Below are 21,896 nucleotides of genomic sequence, written 5' to 3'. Positions count from 1 at the left end.
CACACAAAAAAGGTAATTTTGTTAGGTGATGGATATACTAACTTTATTGTGGTAATAATTTTGCAATATATATGTATATCAAATTATCATATTGCACAACTTAAACTTACAGAATGTTATATTTCAATTATATATCAATAAATCTGGAAAACAAAAGTAAGAACCAAAACAAAGCTTTTAGAAAGAACTGATTCCTTCCCACTTAAGTGCCAAAGGCTGGTGATGGCTCAATATGACACTACTTCTAGTGTAATGGGATCAAGTCATCAAACAAAGGCAAACAAATAAGCTGTAATGTTGAAATTACAGACATTGGCCAGCAGATGAGGAACTTTTTTCGGAGCAGCAGAAAGGTCTTCATTGAATTCTGAAATCATATGCTGTATGCCTCGGCCTATTATGTTCTGAATATAGGTTAGGATTAAACTTTCAGTTTAGCCTTCCACTCCCACCTGTATCGTCTATTCATGTGGATTTTGTTTTGATGGTTGCTAACACTTCTATGAAAGTTGCAATCACTGAAGTGTTCCCTTTGAAAGGTTACAAATATATTCCAATCTTCCTTGTATTCCATGAATCATGTCTTCTTTGCTTTCTCCCATCTACCAATGTCACTTCCATATTAAATATGGTTTCAGCATTCTCAACCTGGTGTAGAATACTGGATCACTTGTACCTTGACTTTTAGAAAACCATTTATCCACCAAAATCCTGCTTTGAAGTCAATAGTTCTTAACAGGTTCTTTTGACACTTTGGGAGGGTTGAGGAGGGAGGAAACGAAAGACCTCTGAAGTTAAATGGAAATTGTTGGGTGACTTGCAAGAACAGTCCTGTGTAACAGTCTCTTAAAAAGAGGTTGAACTGGAAAGAGCCAAACCATAAGAGACCCTTAAAAACTGAGAATAAACTGAGGGTTGATGGGGGGTGGGAGGGAGGGAAGGGTGGGTGATGGACATTGAGGAAGGCACCTGTTGGAATGACCACTGGGTGTTGTATGGAAACCAACCTGACAATAAATTTCATATTAAAAAAATAATAAATAAATAAATAAATAAATAGAGCTTGAACTGAGAAATCAAAGAATGTGAGCTCTGTCCCTCACTTTATGACCTTGAGTGTGACATTTCACCCCAGGTCTCAGTGTCATCATCTGTAAAATGGATAGTGGCAACACCACAAACTTCTCAGTGATACCTCAGTAGATAGGAAAGCATGTGTTGTTGCAGTAGTCACACCATTCCGAAATCTGTTAAGGAATGTAATCCTTGCCTTGGAGATTTTCTTTTTAATTTTTTTAACATTTTATTTGCTTTTGAGAGACAGAGAGACAGAGCATGAGTGGAAGTGCAAAGAGTGATGGAGACTGAATCTGAAGCAGGCTCCAGGCTCTGAGATGTCAGCACAGAGCCCAACATGGGGCTCAAACCCACAAACTGTGAGATCATGACCTGAGCCGATGTCGGATGCTCAACCGACTGAGCCACCCAGGCGCCCCGTATTCATGCCTTGGAGATTTTCAATTCTAATTCATGCTCTCTAAAATTGACTACCTTGAATTTTCCTTCCAAAGTGGCCACTGGGTCATTTGAGAAACCCCTTGCTACTTAACTTATACCATTTCCCTTTGATCTCCCCTCTACTCTAGGTGTCAACTCTGCCCGCTCAGTTCCTCCTTCCTACCCACCACCGCAGGACCCGTTAAACCAGGGCCAGTACCTGGTCCCCGACGGCATCGCTCAGTCGCAGGTCTTTGAGTTCACCGAACCCAAGCGCAGCCAGTCACCATTCTGGCAAAACTTCAGCAGGTTAACCCCCTTCAAAAAATAATACCTACAGGGAGGCAGATAATTTTAAAATAAAGTAAATAAAATTATATTTATAGATGGACATTTTTTTGGAGAAGCACTGTTGAAATTTATATATATATATAAATATATATATGCTTATATATATTTATATATATAGAGACATATATATACACATAGACCCTTGAGTATACACATAAACACACACACACACACACACACACACACACATAGAAGGACCAAAAAACACTTTCTGTTGTTTTGGGGAAGTGAAATCTGTAGTTGGTAGGAAGAGGTACCAATGACTTCCAAATATGTGATCCCTTCTTAAAAGCTTTCTGTTCTTACCTTGTCCCCCTCCCCTTTATTTTCAGAAAATAGTATTTCTATGTGTTCCTTTTCTTGTTGAGATAATCTCTTTGCTCCCCTGTGAGTGATTCATTGACTTGTCATTATTACCATAGATGTGTTTGTATTGCCTTTTTTCTTTCCTGATGATACTGATACTGATGACTTTTGAATTTAATTTGATGTGATAGAGTTTGGGAGTTTAAATTTCTTTTTTTTTCCTTTTACTATTCAATGGGTAAAGGGAAGATACACCTTTCTCTTCTCCCTCAGCTGATCATCTGTGAATGTTTCTGCAGCCTGGCAGTTGCCCCAGACAGCCTTTTCCCTGCATCATCTGTCCTCAGTCGTGCCAGTCTAGACATGCTCTGTTGTGCTCTGTGACATAACTGCCTGATATTTCTCTTGCTTTCACTGTGTTTTAGGTGTTGTAGAGGGATCAAAACCAAACAGAATCAAGGGAGAGTCAGAGAATAATAATGCTGGAGAGGACTTCTGTTCAGGGAACATTCTGCATTTGGGCTCTTCTCTAGCACTGGGATTTCCATGTTGTAGCACTGCTGGGCCATGACAGTTTTGTATCTGGGGTTTAGTTTGAGCCAATTATTCTCTTTTTCAAGCTGCTTTGGTTATGCTGTTCCTTGTAGGCCTCTCCCTCCCCTAAGCTAAAAGATTTGAATTTGAAGCAAAGAGGCTGAGATTCTGCTTCCTGGGGAGAAGGATTCAATTGCCTCCAGCACCAAGTGGGCTTAAAGTTGGGGTTCCCCACTGCAATCATTTCAGGGGACTGGTCATCCCTACTTACATTTTCAGATAGTTTAGGCAGCATTTATAGGAGTCTATGAAGGGGTCAAGACAGAGCCCATCTGACCAAGATCATCAGCTGCCTTCAAATTATTGACCTGGACAGGATACAAAACTGACCTTAAACTCTTGAAGGAAAGAACAGGGATGGGCATGGAAAGAGACAGCCTCAGCCCCAGATATGTACCTACAGTTCCTACCACTCAGGTTTTGTGAGACTTCCCCTATTGTTAACAGAATGCATGGACAATCTTCCATGATTCCTTCCTTCCCCTCTCCCTATAGTCCTTGTTTCTCCTGTTCTGGCACAGGAGAATTGCTGCTATTAGCATAAAGAACTCCTGTGACTCTAAGTAGGCCCTGTTTCCAATATTCTCTCATCCCAGGACATTGGAAGCAAGTAAGTGAAGAGCCCAGGGGACTCTTCCCTGTGGAGAAAAGATCTGAGGTAGAGACAGTACCCTCAGGCTTATTTTAGGCAGGCTTTATACTTGGGCAAATCTAACTTCTCCCACTAAGGGACAGGCTCCCTATGGGTGCAGGAGTGCCTGTTCCTCCTCCCCACATAGCCCTTCAGGTGAACAGACCTTGAACAGCAAGGGAATGAAGTACAAAGAAGTGAGAATGGGCCCTGCTATGGAGAACCACTTAAGGGAGGAATCTGGAAATTGTGAGTCTGTTCTGAAGTCTATGGGAGAAAACTTCATTATGAAAGGACCTCAGCTTACTAAGCAGCAGCTATGGCTGCATGAAGTCCTCAGCATAGCTGACTTGATTGCCACTCTATGCCTCCTGACCCAGACCAGGCCCTGCCCAGCCTGGGAGTTTTTCCTCTGTGGGAATCAAATTACAAGCTGTTTATGCTTCCATTCCACCACATTCAAATCAGACTTGTGGGGTAAGCCAAGGGTAAACCTGAGCTGGGCAGAGGGCTGGGGCTCGGGACTGGCCATGACTGCTCAGCAAATGACTCAGCTACTTAAGCCCCCTTGGCAAGGAAACTGGTATCCAGCACCTAAGCTAAAACGACTTCCCTGGAAAACAGCATGTATTTCAATGGCTGTGTAGGTCTCCCTTGAGTACACACCCTTTTCCTACTTTCCATTTTTCTCCACTAGGCTTAACTGTGACATTTCTCCAGGGGCTAGGAGCAAACCAAGAGGAGATGCTTGGCCAAGTCCCTGGGCCTACAACATCTCTTAGCCAAGCCCCCTTACCCTCCCTCGATGCCCTTCTCCCCTGAGCCTGTCTCAGAGCTCCAGGATCAGGGGTATTACCCTTTGCCACCCACCTTTCATCTACCCAAACCACTGGCCTCACCAAATGCCAATAACTAGTGAAAACAATGAAATATCAGTTTACCATTGGTTGGAGTGTTCCCCCAGCCTATGGTAGCAAAGCAGACCAGTGATCAACAACCCCAAGTAGAGCCCTATTACCTGAGATCAGGGTCCAGGTCTATTCTGTGTCCCCACAGCAGTGCTATCCCCAAGAACTCTGTAAATCTCCTCTATGTGTGCATGGCCCCCGAGCTCCCCTTTCCTCAATTCAATGAGGCCTGGATTTGCTCTTCAAAAGGCTTTGCTAGTGTGTTTTATGGGCCCTGCTGTGGGATGGTCCTAACACAGAAATCCAACTCCTCTTTCTCTCTCCCTCTCTCCTCTTCTATGTGTATAATTCTAATGGATTTATCAAGGACAGCAACAAGAGAGTTCTAACAATTCTAGTGTGAAGCCAAATAGTGATCTTTTAGTGCTTTGGGGCTGGGGTGGGCTGGGGTGGATAGATGGGTAACAGTGATTTTGATTACCCCTGCTGCTCTGCATTTGCCAGTTTATTATTTTGTTTATTCTGACTGTTTGACCCTGTCAAACAAGTGTCAAAGTTGTGTGTTTAAAAAAATGTTTAACAACAAAAATATGATGTTGTAATGACACAAAGCCTTATGAAAATATTTATGGAGTTCAATAAAAGAAGTAAAAAGACACTTCCAGGCACAGCTTTCTTGCCATTGTGTGTGTGTGTGTGTATGTGTGTGTGTGTGTGACTAATTGCAAAATAAATGGAGTTTCCTGATTCAGGGCAGTTTATTCCAACCTAGTCTTGGCCTGCCAACCATGCTATTCCATTGTCAGGCATCTCATGGGCTGTTTATGAACTTCCATGTCCTTTCTAGAAGAGTGGACCATAAGAACCAAGTTTGATCCTGTAACCAGGGACACTTCAAGTATCTTTATAGCTGGGACTGTCCTTCATGTCACCTGTCCCTTTAATAAGACTTGAGGACCCATTCCTGACCCCATTCTTTTTTCTTGCAGCTACAAGTCCAGTACCTGCCCTGGGCACTCACATGAGCTTAAAAGCTGCTTTTTGGACCCACTCAGAGGCCATATCATATTCTGGTTCTTTCTCCTCAGAAGTGGACACATTCCTTAACATTACCCAAAGTGGGTGGAGTGACCTTACAGATATTTCATCATAGTGTTGCCTGCAAGTAGATGCTCCTTGCTGCCTACAAAGCCTCAATGTGGTGTCTTAACCTGCCCATCAGAGATGCAATAGTGGGTTTGTTCTGGCAGTGCCTCACCTGCCTGCTTCCAGAGTGACTAAACACCCTAATAAAGTGCTTATTTACTAAAAGGGACCAGGTAATTTTTCCAAGCTACAGAGTTAGGAGGAGGAGCAGGTGTGGTACCTCTAGGTCAGGGTGTGAGCCCTGTGTATCTAGGTCTAAGGGATGCCCTTAATCACAGATTTGGAGAAAGTAATTATTAAAATATATCCTTGAGTAAACTACTCTTTCTCCATTTCTTGGCTTTCTCTTAATTTAACCTCTTCCCTTTCCCATGGGTTCTGACATCTGTTTTATCACACTCAGAAACCTCAGGTCTCAGCAGTCCCTTCTCTGTCTTGCTAATTCTCAGCTTCATCAGCTTCCAAAGGTGAATCTCAATTACCCCCTGCAGAGCAAGAGGACTGTCTCTAGTCTCAGTACTCCCTACCTTCTGGGGGTTCTATAATGGAGAGTTTGGAGACAAATTCTTGAGGTCTTACACTCTGAGGTGCAGCTGATTCACTCCTAAGGTACCTAAAATCAAACACGTCTCATCACCAAAAGAATAGCTCTACTAATTACAAGTTTATTTGCTAATAGCATTTATCCACTTGCTGCTCTCAGTTTTGTTACAAAACACCCTATATCCATTGATTAAAGTGCAATTTGACTAATTAACTTTCCAATTTGCCTTTTTTAATGTTTATTTTGAGAGGGAGAGAGAGCATGAGCATGTACATGTGAGTTGAGGAGGGACAGAGAGGGAGGGAGAGAATCCCAAGAAGGCTCCACACTATCAGTGCAGAACCTGATGCAGGGCTTGATGTCACAAACCATGAAATCATGACCTGAGCCAAAATCAAGAGTCATACACTTTACTGACTGAGGCACCCAGGCACCCACAATTTGTCTTTCTATTTCTAAGTTTCTCCCCTTGACTAGGTATAGAAGGGACAGTATATTTAAAGTATCATTTTTAGGAGGCTTTCAAAAGAGGAAAGCCTTAGCTCATCCCAAGATCATTGTATCAAGGATGATGGCTGCTTATTCTACTTTCCTCAGGATCTTCTGGGAGGCTCAGAGGTAGAAAGAGAGATCTGTGGTGTGCCCAGATAGGCAGAACTAGAATGGAGAGGGGAAACTCTTCCCAGCTTCCAGGAAAGTCCTCTTCCTAGAACAAGTCATCCCTGACCTATGTGTATATAGGGTCTGATGTAGGAGGCCAATGACTTCTTTAAATATGACAATTTATCCATTTTCAATGACCTTACCATATCTAGGGTCTCATGTAATCCTCCTGACACCCATTTGGCAATGGGGTTATTAGCCACATTTCACACAGGAGAAACCAGAGGCTCATTTGAAGTGACCTTCAACCTTGACAGGTTACCAAACTTGTGAGTATTCATCACTTAAACCCCACCCCCATTCAAACTGATCTTTCAGAGATGCTTGCTCTCACGGGGCTGCATGGGTTGGGGAATGGCTGGAAGCAAAAATATGAAATGAGCTGATATTAACATGTGAATGAGTATAATTCCTTGTACTCTCCCTGAGAGCCCTCTTAAGTTTTCTAATATAGGCCTCCAACATGTGATTGCAGTCGTAGGTCCTTTTGTCCCTTAGTACTGATAGCAAGTGAGTGAAGGACTGAGGCCTCTGATGACTTCAGTGTTTCAGCCACTGAGGCCACCACTGTGCTGCTTGGCCCACTTAGTTTTGGCCCCTTTGGGATTTCCTTAGTCATGCTGACCTGCTTACTACTGGCTTCCAGAAGCTTCTAAGATATGGGGCTGATGAAGTAGATCTTGTTTGCCCAGGTCTTTCCCTGCCAGGCCCAAGATAGCAAAGTGAGACTTCTTGGCATAAGTCTTCACTACATGCAGGACAACAGTTCAGCCTGGCCATAGGTAGATTAAATCAGCTGGGTTTGCAACACAGTTGAAGAAAGACATTTGGCAGTAAGATTCATGTCCCCTGGAAGCATACTATTCTTGTTTAATCTCCTAAATTTCTGTCTTGGGCTGTGTCCTCCTTCTCCAGGAGTGTCACAAGGACACTTTTCTCATATAGTTGAGAAAGGGGTAGGGGGAAGATGGTACTTGGGCATACAGTAGACCTGTGTTTTTCAGAAACCTCTATTATTTCTAGTTAGCTCACCAATAGGTTATTTAAGCCAGATTCCTAGATGATGCTATATCCATCTCCACAACAGCCATGCTTCTTCACAGATCTGTCAACCAGATGAATGAGATTCAACCCACATATCCTGAGTATGTGCTCTGGGCCAGACGTTGTAGGGATACCAAGATGACTAAAATAAAGTTTCTATCTATGGTCACTCAGAACATATAAGAATGGATCATAACAGGGATGGATGGGGGCCTGGAGGTACTCAGAGAATGGAGAGGTTAATTCTGATTGAGGAAATCTTTGTAAACAGTAAGGATAAGTTTGGTTGTGCTGAAGGAACAGATATTCCCCAAATCTCAATGGCTTAATATACAAGAGTTTATTTCTTCCCATGCGAATCTTTCTGTAGGTCCCAATAACTCTCCAAATCAGCTATATGCCATGTGATAGTACATGGTCTGGGGTGCTTCTGCCTTGCTATACCTCCATCTTTTTTTTTTTTTGATGGAAATGTTCTTTTTTTTATTATGAAATTTATTGTCAAATTGGTTTCCATACAACACCCAGTGATCATCCCAACAGGTGCCCTCCTCAATACCCATCACCCACCCATCCCTCCCTCCCACCCCCCATAAACCCTCAGTTTGTTCTCAAAAGACTGCTATACCTCCATCTTAACACATACTTCCATAATCATCACTGCTGGAGAAAGAGCCTTAGAGTGTTTCCCACTTACACTTAAATTCTCTATCCCTGCTTTCAATCACAGTCCAAAGGGCCAGAATTGATCACATGGTCTCACCCCACTTCAAGGGAACAGGAAACTGTAAATGTCCTACAGGTTCAGAAGGGAAGGAGAACTAGATATGGATGAACATTAGAAACCTCTATCAAAGAAAGAAGGGTTTGAACGGCCTCAGAAGACAGGGAAAATTCTACCATGTTGCGAAGGTTAAAGCAACTGAGAAGTTAGGAGGAACAGTACACATAAGATCATCCTTCCTTCTGACACCAATTACAAGTCCAGGGATTCCCAAGACCACTCTTAGGTTTGATAATTCACTAGAAAGACTCACAGAACTGTTATAGCTATGGTTTATGAAACCTATATAGTGCAGATTAAAATCAGTTAATCAAAGAAACCAGAGAAGAGTCCAAGAAAGAACCAAATGGAGAGCTTCAGTTGTCCTTTCCCTGTGGACTTGGAACAGTGTTACTTATTTAGCATCAAGATATGACAATTTGCATTGAGTATTGCTGGGAAGAGAAATTCACTCAAGCTTCTAGAGATTTTATTGGGGCCCCATCACTGTCCCTGTAGCTGATCCCAGTCTCCAGTCTCCTCAGAAAGTGGGCTGATGTCAGGTAAACCAGAGAACCACCCTAAATCACATCTTTGGTGAGGCCAAAAATGCCACCCTAAATCACATTGTTAGACTGTCAGGTGACCAGAGGCTCCCAGGCAAACAAAAACATTCTTATCAGAGACAACATTCCAAGTGCTTAAAGATTACCTCTCAGAAGCTGAAAGTAAAGGCAGGATCTCTCTTTGGGCAAGATTAAAGTCTTTACACACATGTGGAAAATTCATGGGGCAGAGTTTGGAAAAAGGAATACAGAGTATTCCGAGTGAAGAGAATGACATGACTAAAATCCTGGAAGGTCAGATCATATTGAGTAAAAGCCTCTGTATTCATTTATTTATTAAGCCACAAAATATTTACCTGCATGCCAGGTAAACACTTCCAGTTTGTAGAATATAGAAATAAACAAATTAGATATTGCTCCTACTTGCATTGTGTTTATGAATGGTAAACTGCTTTCAGGTACAAATTTCTGTGTAAGTGTGAATTTTGGGGATGAGAGATGGGAGATTCAAAGCTCTCATAGCAAACCAACCACAAGTTGAGCTTCAGCTAGAACCCTCATAAATGTCCAGCCTCCTGGTCACCAGATTCCATACCCTCTGTCTCCTGTTCAGCCTTAGCTAAGGCAACCCGCACTCATTTTCAGTCCTAAATATGTATGTCTAGAATATAGCAGACCAGAATTACTGCAGGCATAGGGATTACTGTTTTCCTTGTCCTGGGAGTAGCCCTTAACGAATGACTGATGAAGGAAGGTATAATTGTCCCAATTCCTTTGCTCCTCAGGTGTGACAATTCAAAAGTGTATTTGACACTTTTCCCTGGAGCTTCTCTAGGGATCCAGCTTCAACTGCCTACTGGTTTAATAACACACCCCTTATTGGCTGCCTTCACTTACCCGTATAACTTACTCCCCTCATATTAGAAGATGTGCTTCTTGGGGAGATTCAGCTAAGACACATGAATTAGGACTCACTATGTACTGTATGAAGTATTATACATTCTCACTGAATCATTGGTACTTTTGTAAGTTTGGAATTGTATCTAGCTGTATAAAACAAGAACCTTCAAATAAACCATCTACCTTCCTGGATGAGACTCAATAAGAAACAACTATTTAGACAAAATGAAAGAAATAGTGACATTTCAAGCAGCAGTGGAGAGTGACATAGCACGAGGACATCTTTCTTAGCACCCCCAGAAATCCCATCAGGAAAGTGTGGTATTGAAGCAAGGCAATGTACTAAAATTGTTTTCAAATTGCAAGGTCATGATATCAGTTGAGTATGACTAGCATTAAAAAATATAATAGAATGGTATGGAATAGAATAGAAAATAATAGAGTATTGCAGGTAAAAAAATATGTGGTGTTTTGAATTTGGAAGTTATGTATACTGGGTGCAGTATTAAAGGTTTTTTTTTTTTTTTTTTTTTTTTAAGTAGATTGTCACAAATAATGTTCCAGGAACACTGGTGTAGAGCCAGATAGCCTCAGTTTAAATCCCAGTTCTACTGTTTGTTGGCTATGTGACTTTGGGTAAGTTACTTAACTATTTCATGCCTCACTTTCCCTATTTGTAAAATAGGGATTATAATAGTATTTCTCTGTGGCTGAAAAATTGTTGATTGCCTTCTAATGTACATTTATCCTTTCTTATTTGCAACTTGAACCCCAATTTTGTTTGAAGTAACAACATGCTCAATTAAGTACCATTTTTCCAGCTTCTCCTGTAGCAAGAGGCAGCCATATGAGCAACATTTGATAAGGAAATGTAAGAGAAAATCTGTTGGTAGGGGGCTGGTTTCTGATTATTTTTTTGCTTTCCTGATAAAGGGGAGAAATATGGCTGGCACCAACACCTCTTTTCTTCTCCCTACTTTGAATGTGGATATGATGCCTGAAGCTAGGACAGCTACCTGTGAACACAAAATTAAAGGAAGTAGCTAAAGGCCTGTATCCTAAAGCTGGTAGCAGGGAAAGATGGGAAGAGACTAGGTCCCTGATGACATCAGTAAACTACAAAAATAAGCAGCAACCACCTATCTCTGGATTGTTACTGTGTGAAGGAAACTCCAATTTAATTAAGTCACAGATGATTTTTATGTTACTTGAGGTCAAAATAATTTCTGAGCCTCATAAGTATTTGTTATTATGATAAAATAAGTTAATACATGTCAAGCATCTACTACAGTGGTAGTTTAAACAAATAAAGGCTGTTATTACACTAATGAACTGTGACATTCAAGGAAAGGAAGAAGGGAAGTAGGTTTTCCAGGGTCATAGTTCCCTCTTCTGTAAATTGAAGGTGGTGACTCAAAGGCTGTTAGAGCCCTGTCCAGCTCCCTGTGCCCTGGAAAGAGAGCACAGTGATCCAGAGGAATCTTAGAGTTTTACTTTATCATTTTTGGGCTCAGCATTTACTCTGTGCTCATTGTGGTTGGAAACCCAACATGGCTGAGACAGGGGAATTTTCTGGACTCTTCTGCTGTTCTCCGTTTTGAGAAATAAAAAGACCTCTTTACATCTGGTACTCACCTGTACTTTATATCCACCCAGAGAACGATTGAGGCCATTCCCTTTACTTGGTAAGGTGTAGATGTCTGTAAAATGGAAACCACCTTTATTATTTTATAGGTAACAGATGCTTCTCTTCCCTCTGAGGAAACCTCTAAAAGAAAGACCTTATGTTTATAACCCCTAGAAGTCCCTTGTTCACCTTGCCTGCACCTATCCCTTTTCCTACCCACATAGGAGACATAGGCCTAACTTCCCTGTATCATACCAGTAGTAGAGAATCTGGGGTAAGTCACTTCTGCTCCCACTCTAGGCTTGGGTGCCCCATGTAGGACTAGGCCAGGGTGAAGCACACAAGATTATTCATGGGAAATACAGAAGAAAATATTAAAACTTCTCTATTATCTGACAAATAAGAAGAAACTTATGCTGTCCCAGTATGGATTGTCAGTAGTACGTGATTATAGTAAGTACACATATTGGGAAGATGTGCTCAGAAATGGTTTTACTAATGGGGTGCATGTTCCGAAATTTGAGAGGGCCCTGGACCATATTTCTTTAAGATTTATTGAGCACTTACCATATATACCAACCTTATTCTAAGCACATTACATATATTAAATCAATTTAACCCTTACAACAGACCTATGAGAAAAATGCCATTTAATAATTTTGCGTATGAGGTAACTGAGGCACATGTTGGTGAAGCAAATTGTTCAAGGTCCTATAAGTACTGAGTAACATAGATTGGACACAAGCCCAAGACATTTAGCTATAGGGTTTGCACTTTTAACCACTTTTAGTCAATGAAAACTAGAATCCAAACTTCCAATATAAAATGGATATGCTAATCTGAAGTCATCATTTTTTGGAGTAATAATTGTTTTACTTCTGGCCATATCCTCCTCCACGAACTCTGGAGCCAGACTGTCTGGGTTCAAATCCTAGCTGCATCATTCACTTCCTAGCTGTGGGACAATAGGCAGATGATATCATTTCTAGAAGCCTCAGTTTTCCCATCTGTTAAATAGGAATAAGAATACTTAGTAATTACTCTACATAATTTTTGTAAGGAGAAAATCATAACATGGAAAACAGCACAATGTCTAAGGCATAGTAAAAACTCAAATTGTTAAAAGTTGGGCCTGAGTTCCTCAAAAAGCTTGATGTAGAGTTACATATAACTCAGCAGCAATTCCATTCTTAAGTATATACCCTAAAGAAATGAAAACATTTCTATACAAAAATTTGTACACATGTGTTCAAAGCAGATTTATTTATAATTGACAAAGGTGGAAACAATCCAAACGTCCATCAACTGATGAATGGATAAGCAAAATGGTATATCCCTGTAATGGAATATTATTCAACCATAAAAAGAAATTAAATACTGGTACCTGCTACAACGTGAATGAAACTTGAAAACACTGTACTATATGAGAGAAGCCAAATTCAAAAAATTGTGTATGATTTCACTTTTATGAAATGTCCAGAAAAGGCAAATCCATAGAGACATAAAATATATTATCAATTGCCAGGGGCTGAGAAGTGGACAGAAAGTGACTGTTAATGGGTAAAGTATTTCTTCTTAAGGTGGGTGATGAAAATGATTTAGATTAAATGTGTTTATGGCTGCACAATTATGTGAATATACTAAAAAGCACTGACATATATACTTTTTAAAGGATGAATTTTGTTATGTAAAGTATGTCAATAAAATTGTTACAAACAAAAAGAAGGGGACCTTAACACTTCCTTGCTTTATGCTATTGGAGAATTCCCCAACCTATCTCTGCAAATTTGCCTCAAGGAGAAATCCCTGTGCCAGTGCCCTCACCCCCATGCCTATATGAAAAACTTATCTCAAATAAATGACTGATCCCTTTCACTTTGCCTTGCTCCCAGCCTTTTCCTTATCAACCCTCTCTTGTCTTTCCTGCCAGCAGGGGTCCATAGCCCCACCCCACAAAATTTGTCCCCTGGAGAGATGTGAAGGTAGAAGAGGGACTGACCATCAATAACACCCCCCCCCCCGTAATAGGCCTACCAACCACAGACCCAACTGTGGAGCCAGCAGCATACACAGGATGTGGCTACAGCCCCATATGATCATGGAACTGGAAGCAAACCATTAACCAGGAGGGTTTTACCTGTCCAAACCAGGTGGAAAGGATGCCTTCTCCTTCCAGTGAAGAGACACCAAATACAAAGCTACATGGAATAAGGCAAATATGACACCACTAATGGACATGAATAAAGCTCCAATAACCAACCATAAATAAATCAGAAAAAAAGAGAGAGATATAAATAAACTGCTTGAGGGCAAATGGTTGGCTCAGTCATGTAAGCATTCCACAATTCATGATTTCCAGCCCTGCATTGGGATCTCTGCTGTCAGTGTAGAAACCCCTTTGGATTCTCTTTCTCCCTCTCTCTCTTCCCCTCCCCTGCTTGCACTGTCTCTCTCTCTCTCTCTCAAAAGTAAATAAGCATTAAATAATAAAAATAAACTGCTTGACAATTAATTCAAAATAATTGTCTTAAAGTAGCTCACCGAGCTATAAGAGAACATGGACAGACAACTAAATGAAATCAGGGAAACAATGTATAAAGAAAATGAGAAGATTAATAAAGAAAGTAAAACCATAAAAAAGAACCAAACAGAAATCCTGGAGCTGAAGAACACAACGACTGAACCGAAAAATACAATAGAGAGTTTCAATAGTGGACACAATCATGCAAAAAAAAAATTATTTGGAGTCACTCTAAGATAAGTAATTTGAAATACAAATTTGAATACAAATTTGACTTATGGGACACTAACAGTTAATTTATGTATGCATTATGAGGATCCCAGAAGGAACAGAGAAATAGAGTTCAAAAGTGGGGTGCTTGGGTGGCTCAGTTGGTTGGCATCTGACTTCAGCTCAGGTCGGTCTCGCAGTTCATGGATCCAAGCCCTGCATCAGGCTCTGTGCTGACAGCTCAGAGCCTGGAGCCTGCTTTGGATTCTGTGTCTCCCTCTCTCTCTGCCCTTCCCCTGCTGCTCTGTCTCCCTGTCTCTAACTCAATAATAAGTAAACATTAAAAAAATTAAAAAAAGAAAGAGCTCAAAGTGTATTTAAACAAATAATCATAGAAATAGATCCATGATTTCCAAAGAACCCCAGACAGACCAAATATTGAGGTATAATATTAAGAAGCATTCACTGATTAACATTATAATAAAATTGTTAAAAATCAAAACTGAGGGAAAAAAAAACCCTGTAAAACAGCAAGAGATAAGTGACCTGTCACATAATAAAACTAATCAAGCTATAGGGGGAATTCTCAGCAAGAAACCTTGCAGGCTGGGGAGAGTGGAAGACATATTAAAAATGCTGAAAGAAAAAGATTTCTGGCCAAAAATACTATTTCTGTCAAGGCTGCATTTCAGAAATGAAGAAGAAATACTTTTGTAGACAAATAAAAGCTAAGGGATTTCATGACCACTAGTCGTGGCTTGCAAGAATGGTAAAAGCAGTTCTCTAGGTTGAAATGAAATAGCAACATGAAACATACAAAAGGAGAAAGCTCACTAGCAAAGGTAAGCATTATCTAATACTGCTAAATAAATCATTTTCAACTCAAGTATAAAAGTTAAAATTATTAAAAATAACTATAGCTACAGTAACTTGTTAATGAGTACATAGTATAAAAAAAGCTGTATATTGTGACATCAATAACACAAAATGTGGAGAATTAAAGTGTAGAGTTTTTGTATGTTATTAAAGTTACATTGTTTTTAACTTAAATATACTCTTATACCGACAGTGCATTTCAGGTAAGCCTCATAGTAACCAAAAAACATAAACCTATAGTCGTAACCCAAATAAAGAGAAAGGAATCATACCACTACCAAAAAAAAAAAAAAAAAAGAATTAAAGAATTATAAAATAGAAAAAATTAAGATGACGGTAGTAAGTACTTCCTGTCAGTAACTATTTTTTTGAGTTTATTTATATATTTTGAGAGGGAGAGAGAGAGAGAAAGAGTGTGTGTGTGTGTGTGTGTGTGTGTGTGCAAGCAGGGGAGAGCCAGAGAGAGAGGGAGAGAGAATCCATAGCGGGCTCCATGCTACCAGTAAAGAGCCCAATGCAGGGTTTGATCCCAAAAGCCATGAGATCATGAGGGGAAAAGCCAAGATGGCGGAACAGCAAGGAAGTTTTTGTGTGTCTTGCATCCATGAAACACAGCCAGATCAACACTAAACCATCCTGCACACCTAGAATACTGATTAGAGGATTAGCACAACAATCTGCACAACCTGAACCACAGAATTCAGCAGGTACACAGCACAGAGAGGTGAACTTGGGGAGAGAGAAGCCTCGGTGGGCACGGAGGTGCTATTGCAGGCAGAGAGAGGATGGAGATGGGGGAAGGGGGAGAATATGGGAAAAGCACCCCTTCCCAAAAGCAGCTAGAGAGAAAGTGGAAAATTGGAAACAGCTGCAGGGACTAAACTAAAAACAGAGAAAGGAGAAAGGAGAGGGTTTAAATTCCATTAAGACTGTAAACAAGGGGAGTACAGAGTCTGCAACTCCACAGCTCGATACCTGGTGGTGCCCTGGTGGGAAGCCGAATCCCCAGGAGCAGAGTGGGGTCTGGGAGGTTCTTAGGCCACATGGGGAAAAGTGGTTCCACTGCTGGAAAGACATTTGGTAGATGTCTGGTAGCCACCTGGTCCCAGCAGACCCCAGAAAACAGCCACATTCACTGGTGCTGGAATAAGGTCATTAAGGGTGAAGCCTGGTGCCAGATGTGTGTTGTAATTTTCCATAATCCCCGAAAAGCTGCTGCTACACTATCTCGCGAACTTTTTCTGGGGTGGGCTGGCACCTGGATGCAGTCTCGGGGCACTGGCAGCAGGAGGGTAAAGCAAGCGTCCCTGGGTACAGCTAACATTCAGCCATTGCTCAGTGAGAGCCTCCCGCAGAGGAGTGGAACTGGTCAAAGTTGCAGTCTTTCAAAGTAAGGGGCCAGGGAAAACAGCCACATCTGAGACAAAACTCGGGAGAGAGGTATTGCCTGGGGCTTGGTCACGGACAGTGAAAAAGTGGGGAGTGGACAAAAACTGACGACAGAGGACTGGTGCACAATTGCTGATTGGTGAGAACAGAGTTGCGATACTAAAGACTGGATAGCTGGGTGACGCCATTTTCACCACTCCCACGCATGCACAGATGCACCTACAAGCACCACAACACTCCACCCTAGTAGGTAAGCAGTGTCATCTAGTGGAGAACGGAGCCTTTACACTGAGCCCTGCCCACCTGGGCCAACCTTACTCTTCAACACAAGTCTCACCACCTGCTTAGTTTATGGACTATAAAGCACTTCATACTCTGACTTCTAGGGGAAAACGAACTAATTTCAGTACAATTTCAATCAGTTAGCAGGTCTATCTATTCAATTTTCTTTCTTTCCTTTTTTTTTCTTTTTCACTTCTTTTCTTTTTCTTGAAAAAAAGAAAGAGAAAAAAATCATTTTATTTTCAATCTTTATTAAAAATATTTTTAAAATTTTACTATACTTTTATTTTTGTGTAATTTTTTTCAAATTCTATTTTACTTTTATCATTTTATTTTAGTCTACTTCAATGCATTCACTTTTTCATATTTTCAAACTATTTCATTTTTTCCTTTTTCTTTTTCTCTTTTAGTTTCTTTCCTTTTTCTTGAATGCAGAAAGAGAAAAACTTCATTTTAACTTTCAATTTCTATTAAAATATTTTTTTAAATTTTTTACTATATTTTTTGCTTTTATGTGATTTTTTTTCAAATTCTATTTTGCCCCCATCATTTTATTTTAGTCTACTTCAGTGTATTCACTTTTTCAAATTTTCAATTTCCTTTTTTTCACTTTTTTCTTTTTCATTTCTTTCCTTTTTCTTGAATACAGAAAGAGAAAAAATTCATTTTTATTTTTAATTTTTATTGAAAATATTTTTCTTTAATTTTTTCTTACTATATTCTTTACTTTTGTGTAAATGTTTTCAAATTCAATTTTATGCCTGTCATCTCATTTTAGTATACTTCAGTGTATTCATTTTTTCAAATTCTCAAACAATTTCCTTCTTCCTCCCCCCTTTTTTTCTCTAATCTGTCACACCATTTTCAACACCAAGACCAAAACACACCTAGGATCTAGCATCATTTACTCGATTTTTGTTTGTGTGTATTTTTACTTTTTAATTTTAATATTTTTTTAATTTTAATTTTTTATTTTTAATTTTTCTACCTCATTAACTCCTTATCTCCCTTCAAAATGACAAAACGAAGGAATTCATCCCAAAAGAAAGAGCATGAAGAAACAACAGCCAGGGATTAACCAACACAGATACAAGCAAGATGTGTGAACCAAAATTTAGAATCACAATAATAAGAATATTAGCTGGAGTCGAAAATAGATTAGAATCCCTTTCTGCAGAGATAAAATAAGTAAAAAATAGTCAGAATGAAATAAAAAATACTATAACTGAGCTGTAATCACAGATGGATGCCACGGTGGCAAGGATGGATGAGGCAGAACAGAGAATCAGCGATATAGAGGACAAATTTATAGAGAAAAATGAAGCAGAAAAAAAGAGAGGAAGATTAAGGCAAAAGAGCACCATTTAAGAATTAGAGAAATCAGTGACTCATTAAAAAGGGACAACATCAGAATCATAAGGGATGAAGATGAAGAGAGAGAAGTAAGGATAGAAGATGAAGAGAGAGAAGAAGGGGTAGAAGGGTTATGTGAGCAAATCATAGCAGAAAACTTTCCCAACCTGGGGAAAGACACAGACATCAAAATCCAAGAAGCATAGAGGACCCCCAATAGATTAAAAAAAACCTGACCATCAACAAGGCATATCATTGTCAAATTCACAAAATACTCAGGCAAGGAGAGAATCATGAAAGCAGCAAGGGAAAAAAGTCCTTAACCTATAAGGGAAGACATATCAGGTTTGCAGCAGACCTATCCACAGACACTTGGCAGGCCAGAAAAGAGTGGCAGGATATATTCAATGTGATGAATCAGAAAAACATGCAGCCAAGAATTCTTTATCCAGCAAGGCTGTCATTCAAAATAGAAGGAGAGATAAAAAGTTTCCCAGACACACAAAAATTGAAGGAGTTTTTGACCACTAAACCAGCCCTGCAAGAAATTTTAAGGGGGACTATCTGAGGGGAGAACAGAAAAAAAAAGACAAAAGGCAACAAAGACTAGAAAGGAACAGAAAACACCACCAGAAACTCCAACTCTAGAAGCATCATAAAGGCAATAAATTCATATCTTTCAGTACTCACCCTAAATGTCAATGGACTCAATGCTCCAATCAAAACACATAGGGTAACAGAATGGATAAGAAAACAAGATCCATCTATATGCTATTTACAAGAGACCCACTTTAGACCTAAAGATACCCTCATATTGAAAATAAGGGGATGGAGAACCATCTATCATGCTAATGGTTAACAAAAGACTGTATCAAGAGATGCAGAAGGGCATTATATCATAATCAAGGGTTTATAGATCAAGAAGACCTAACAATTGTAAACATTTATGCGCCAAATGTGAGAGCACCCAAATGCATAAATCAATTAATCACAAACATAAAGAAATTCATCGATAGTAATACCATAATAGGAGGAGATTTCAACACCCGACTCAAAGCAATGGAGACATTATCTAATCAAAACATCAACAAGGAAACAATGGCTTTGAATGACACACTGGACCAGATAGACTTAACAGATATATTCAGAACATTTCATCCTAAAGCAGCAGAATATACATTCTTCTCCAGTGCACATGGAACATTCTACAGAATAGACCATATACTGGGACAGAAATCAGACCTAAGTACAAAAAGATTAAGGTCATACCATGCATATTTTCAGAGCACAATGGTATGAAACTCAAAACCAACCACAAGAAAAAAAATTGGAAAGTTAACGAATACTTGGAGACTGAAGAACATCCTACCAAAGAATGAATGGGCTAACCAGCAGTTAAAGAGGAATATAAAATGTATATGGAAGTCAAGTAAAATGATAACACTACAAGGCAAAACCTATGGGATGCAGCAAAGGCGGTAAGAGGAAAGTATATAGCAATCCAGGCCTTCCTAAAGAAGTAAGAAAGATCTCAGATACACAACGTAACCTTATGCCTTAAGGAGCTGGAAAAGGAACAGCAAATAAAACCCAAAAGCAACAGAAGACAGGAAATAATAAAGATTAGAGCAGAAATGAATGCTATCAAAACAAACAAACAAACAAACAAAACCCAGTAGAATAGATCAATGAAACCAGAAGCTGGTTTTTTGAAAGAACTAACAAAATTGACAAACCACTAGCCAGTTTGATCAAAAAGCAAAAAGAAAGGACTGAAATAAATAAAATCAAGAATGAAAGAGGAGAGATCACAACCAACACAGCAGAAATAAAAACAATGATAAGAGAATATTATGAGCAATTATATGCCAATAAAATGGGCAATCTGGAAGAAATGGACAAATTCCTAGAAACATATACACTACCAAAACTGAAACAGGAAGAAATAGAAAATTTGAACAGACCCATAACCAGTAAAGAAATCGAATTAGTAATCAAAAATCTGCCAAATAAAAAGAGTCCAGGGCCAGATGGCTTTCCAGGGGAATTCTACCAAACATTTAAGGAAGAATTAACATATATTCTCTTGAGAATGTTCCAAAAAATAGAAATGGAAGGAAAACTTCCAAACTCTTTTTATGAAGCCAGCATTACCCTGATTCCAAAACCAGAGAGAGACCCCACTAAAAAGGAGAACTATAGACCAATTTCCCTGATGAACATGGATGCAAAAATCCTCAATAAGATATTAGCCAACTGGCTCCAACAATATACTAAAAAAATTATTCACCACCACCAAGTTGGATTTATACCTGGGATGCAGGGCTGGTTTGATATCCACAAAACAATTAACATGATTCATCCCATCAATAAAAGAAAGGATAAGAGCCACATGATCCTCTCAATAGATGCAGAGAAAGCATTTGACAAAATTCAGCATCCTTTCTTGATAAAAACTGCAAGAAGGTCGGGATCGAAGGATCGTACCTCGAGATCATAAAAGCCATATATGAATGACCCAACACTAATATCATCCTCAATGGGGAAAAAATGAGAGCTTTCCCCCTAAGGCCAGGAACAAGACAGGGATGTCCACTCTCACCACTGTTATTCAACATAGTATTGGAAGTCTTAGCCTCTGTATTAGGACAACACAAAAAAATAAAAGGTATCCAAATTGGCCAGGAGGAGGTCAAACTTTCACTCTTCGCAGGTGACATGATACTCTATATGGAAAACCCAAAAATTCAACCAAAAAACTGCTAGAATGGATGCATTAATTCAGCAAAGTTGCAGGATACAAAATCAACGCACAGAAATCTGTTGCATTCCTATACACCAAAAATGAAGGGACTGAAAGAGAATTCAAGGAATCGATCCCATTTACAGTTGCACCAAAAACCATAAAATAGGCAGGAATAAATCTAACCAAAGAGGTAAAAAATCTATACACTGAAAACTTTAGAAAGATGAAACAAATTGAAGAAGACACAAAGAAATGGAAAAAGATTCCATTTGGTTTGAAAACTGGAAAACTGGACAGCGACATGCAGAAAAATGAACGTGGACTACTTTCTTACACCATACACAAAAATAAACTCAAGATGGATGAAAGACCTCAATGTAAGACAGGAAGGCATCAAAATCCTCGAGGGGAAAGAAGGCAAAAACCTCTTTGACCTTGACCACACACTTTCTTAACTCAACACGTCTCTGGAGGCAAGGGATAAAAAGCAAAAATGAACTACTAGGACCTCCTCAAAATATAAATCTTCTGCACAGTGAAGGAAACAATCAGGAAAACTAAAAGGCAACCGAAGAATGGGAGAAGATATTTGCAAATGACACACCAGATAAAGGGTTATTATCCAAAATCAATAAAGAACTCATCACACTCAACATCCAAAAAACAAATGATCCAGTGAAGAAATGGGCAAAAGATATGAATAGACACTTCTCCAAAGAAGACAACCAGATGGCCAACCGACATGTGAAAAAAATGCTCAACATTACTCATCATCAAGGAAAAACAAATCAAAACCACGATGAGATACCACCTTAAACCTGTCAGAATGGCTAACATTAACAACTCAAGCAACAATGGATGTTGGCAAGGATGCGGAGAGAGGATCTCCTGCATTGCTGGTGGGAATGCAAGCTGGTGCAGACACTATGGAAAACAGTATTGAGGTTCCTCAAAAAACTAAAGCTTTGTAGTAGAGGCT

The 21,896-nt window shown here is 39.6% G+C and overlaps 1 protein-coding gene across 9 annotated transcripts in view; it reads left to right on the top strand.

Annotated features, from left to right (window-relative positions):
• The window catches only part of ARHGEF9 (Cdc42 guanine nucleotide exchange factor 9), a 202,132-nt gene extending 197,187 nt beyond the window's left edge, over positions 1-4,945 (top strand). For all 9 annotated transcript variants that reach the window (XM_045470629.1, XM_045470631.1, XM_045470624.1 and 6 more), the window contains one exon: positions 1,647-4,945. In XM_045470629.1, coding sequence (XP_045326585.1) covers positions 1,647-1,828 — 182 coding nt within the window. In that variant the 3' untranslated portion in view covers positions 1,829-4,945. The remainder of the gene's footprint in view (positions 1-1,646) is intronic.
• The last annotated feature ends 16,951 nt before the right edge of the window (positions 4,946-21,896 follow it).

This window comes from Leopardus geoffroyi, chromosome X (genome assembly GCF_018350155.1).
Source record: "Leopardus geoffroyi isolate Oge1 chromosome X, O.geoffroyi_Oge1_pat1.0, whole genome shotgun sequence".
Classification (NCBI taxonomy): domain Eukaryota; kingdom Metazoa; phylum Chordata; class Mammalia; order Carnivora; family Felidae; genus Leopardus; species Leopardus geoffroyi.
The sequence above is the reverse complement of the archived record's forward strand: the minus strand, read 5'-3'. Positions and strand labels throughout refer to the sequence as shown.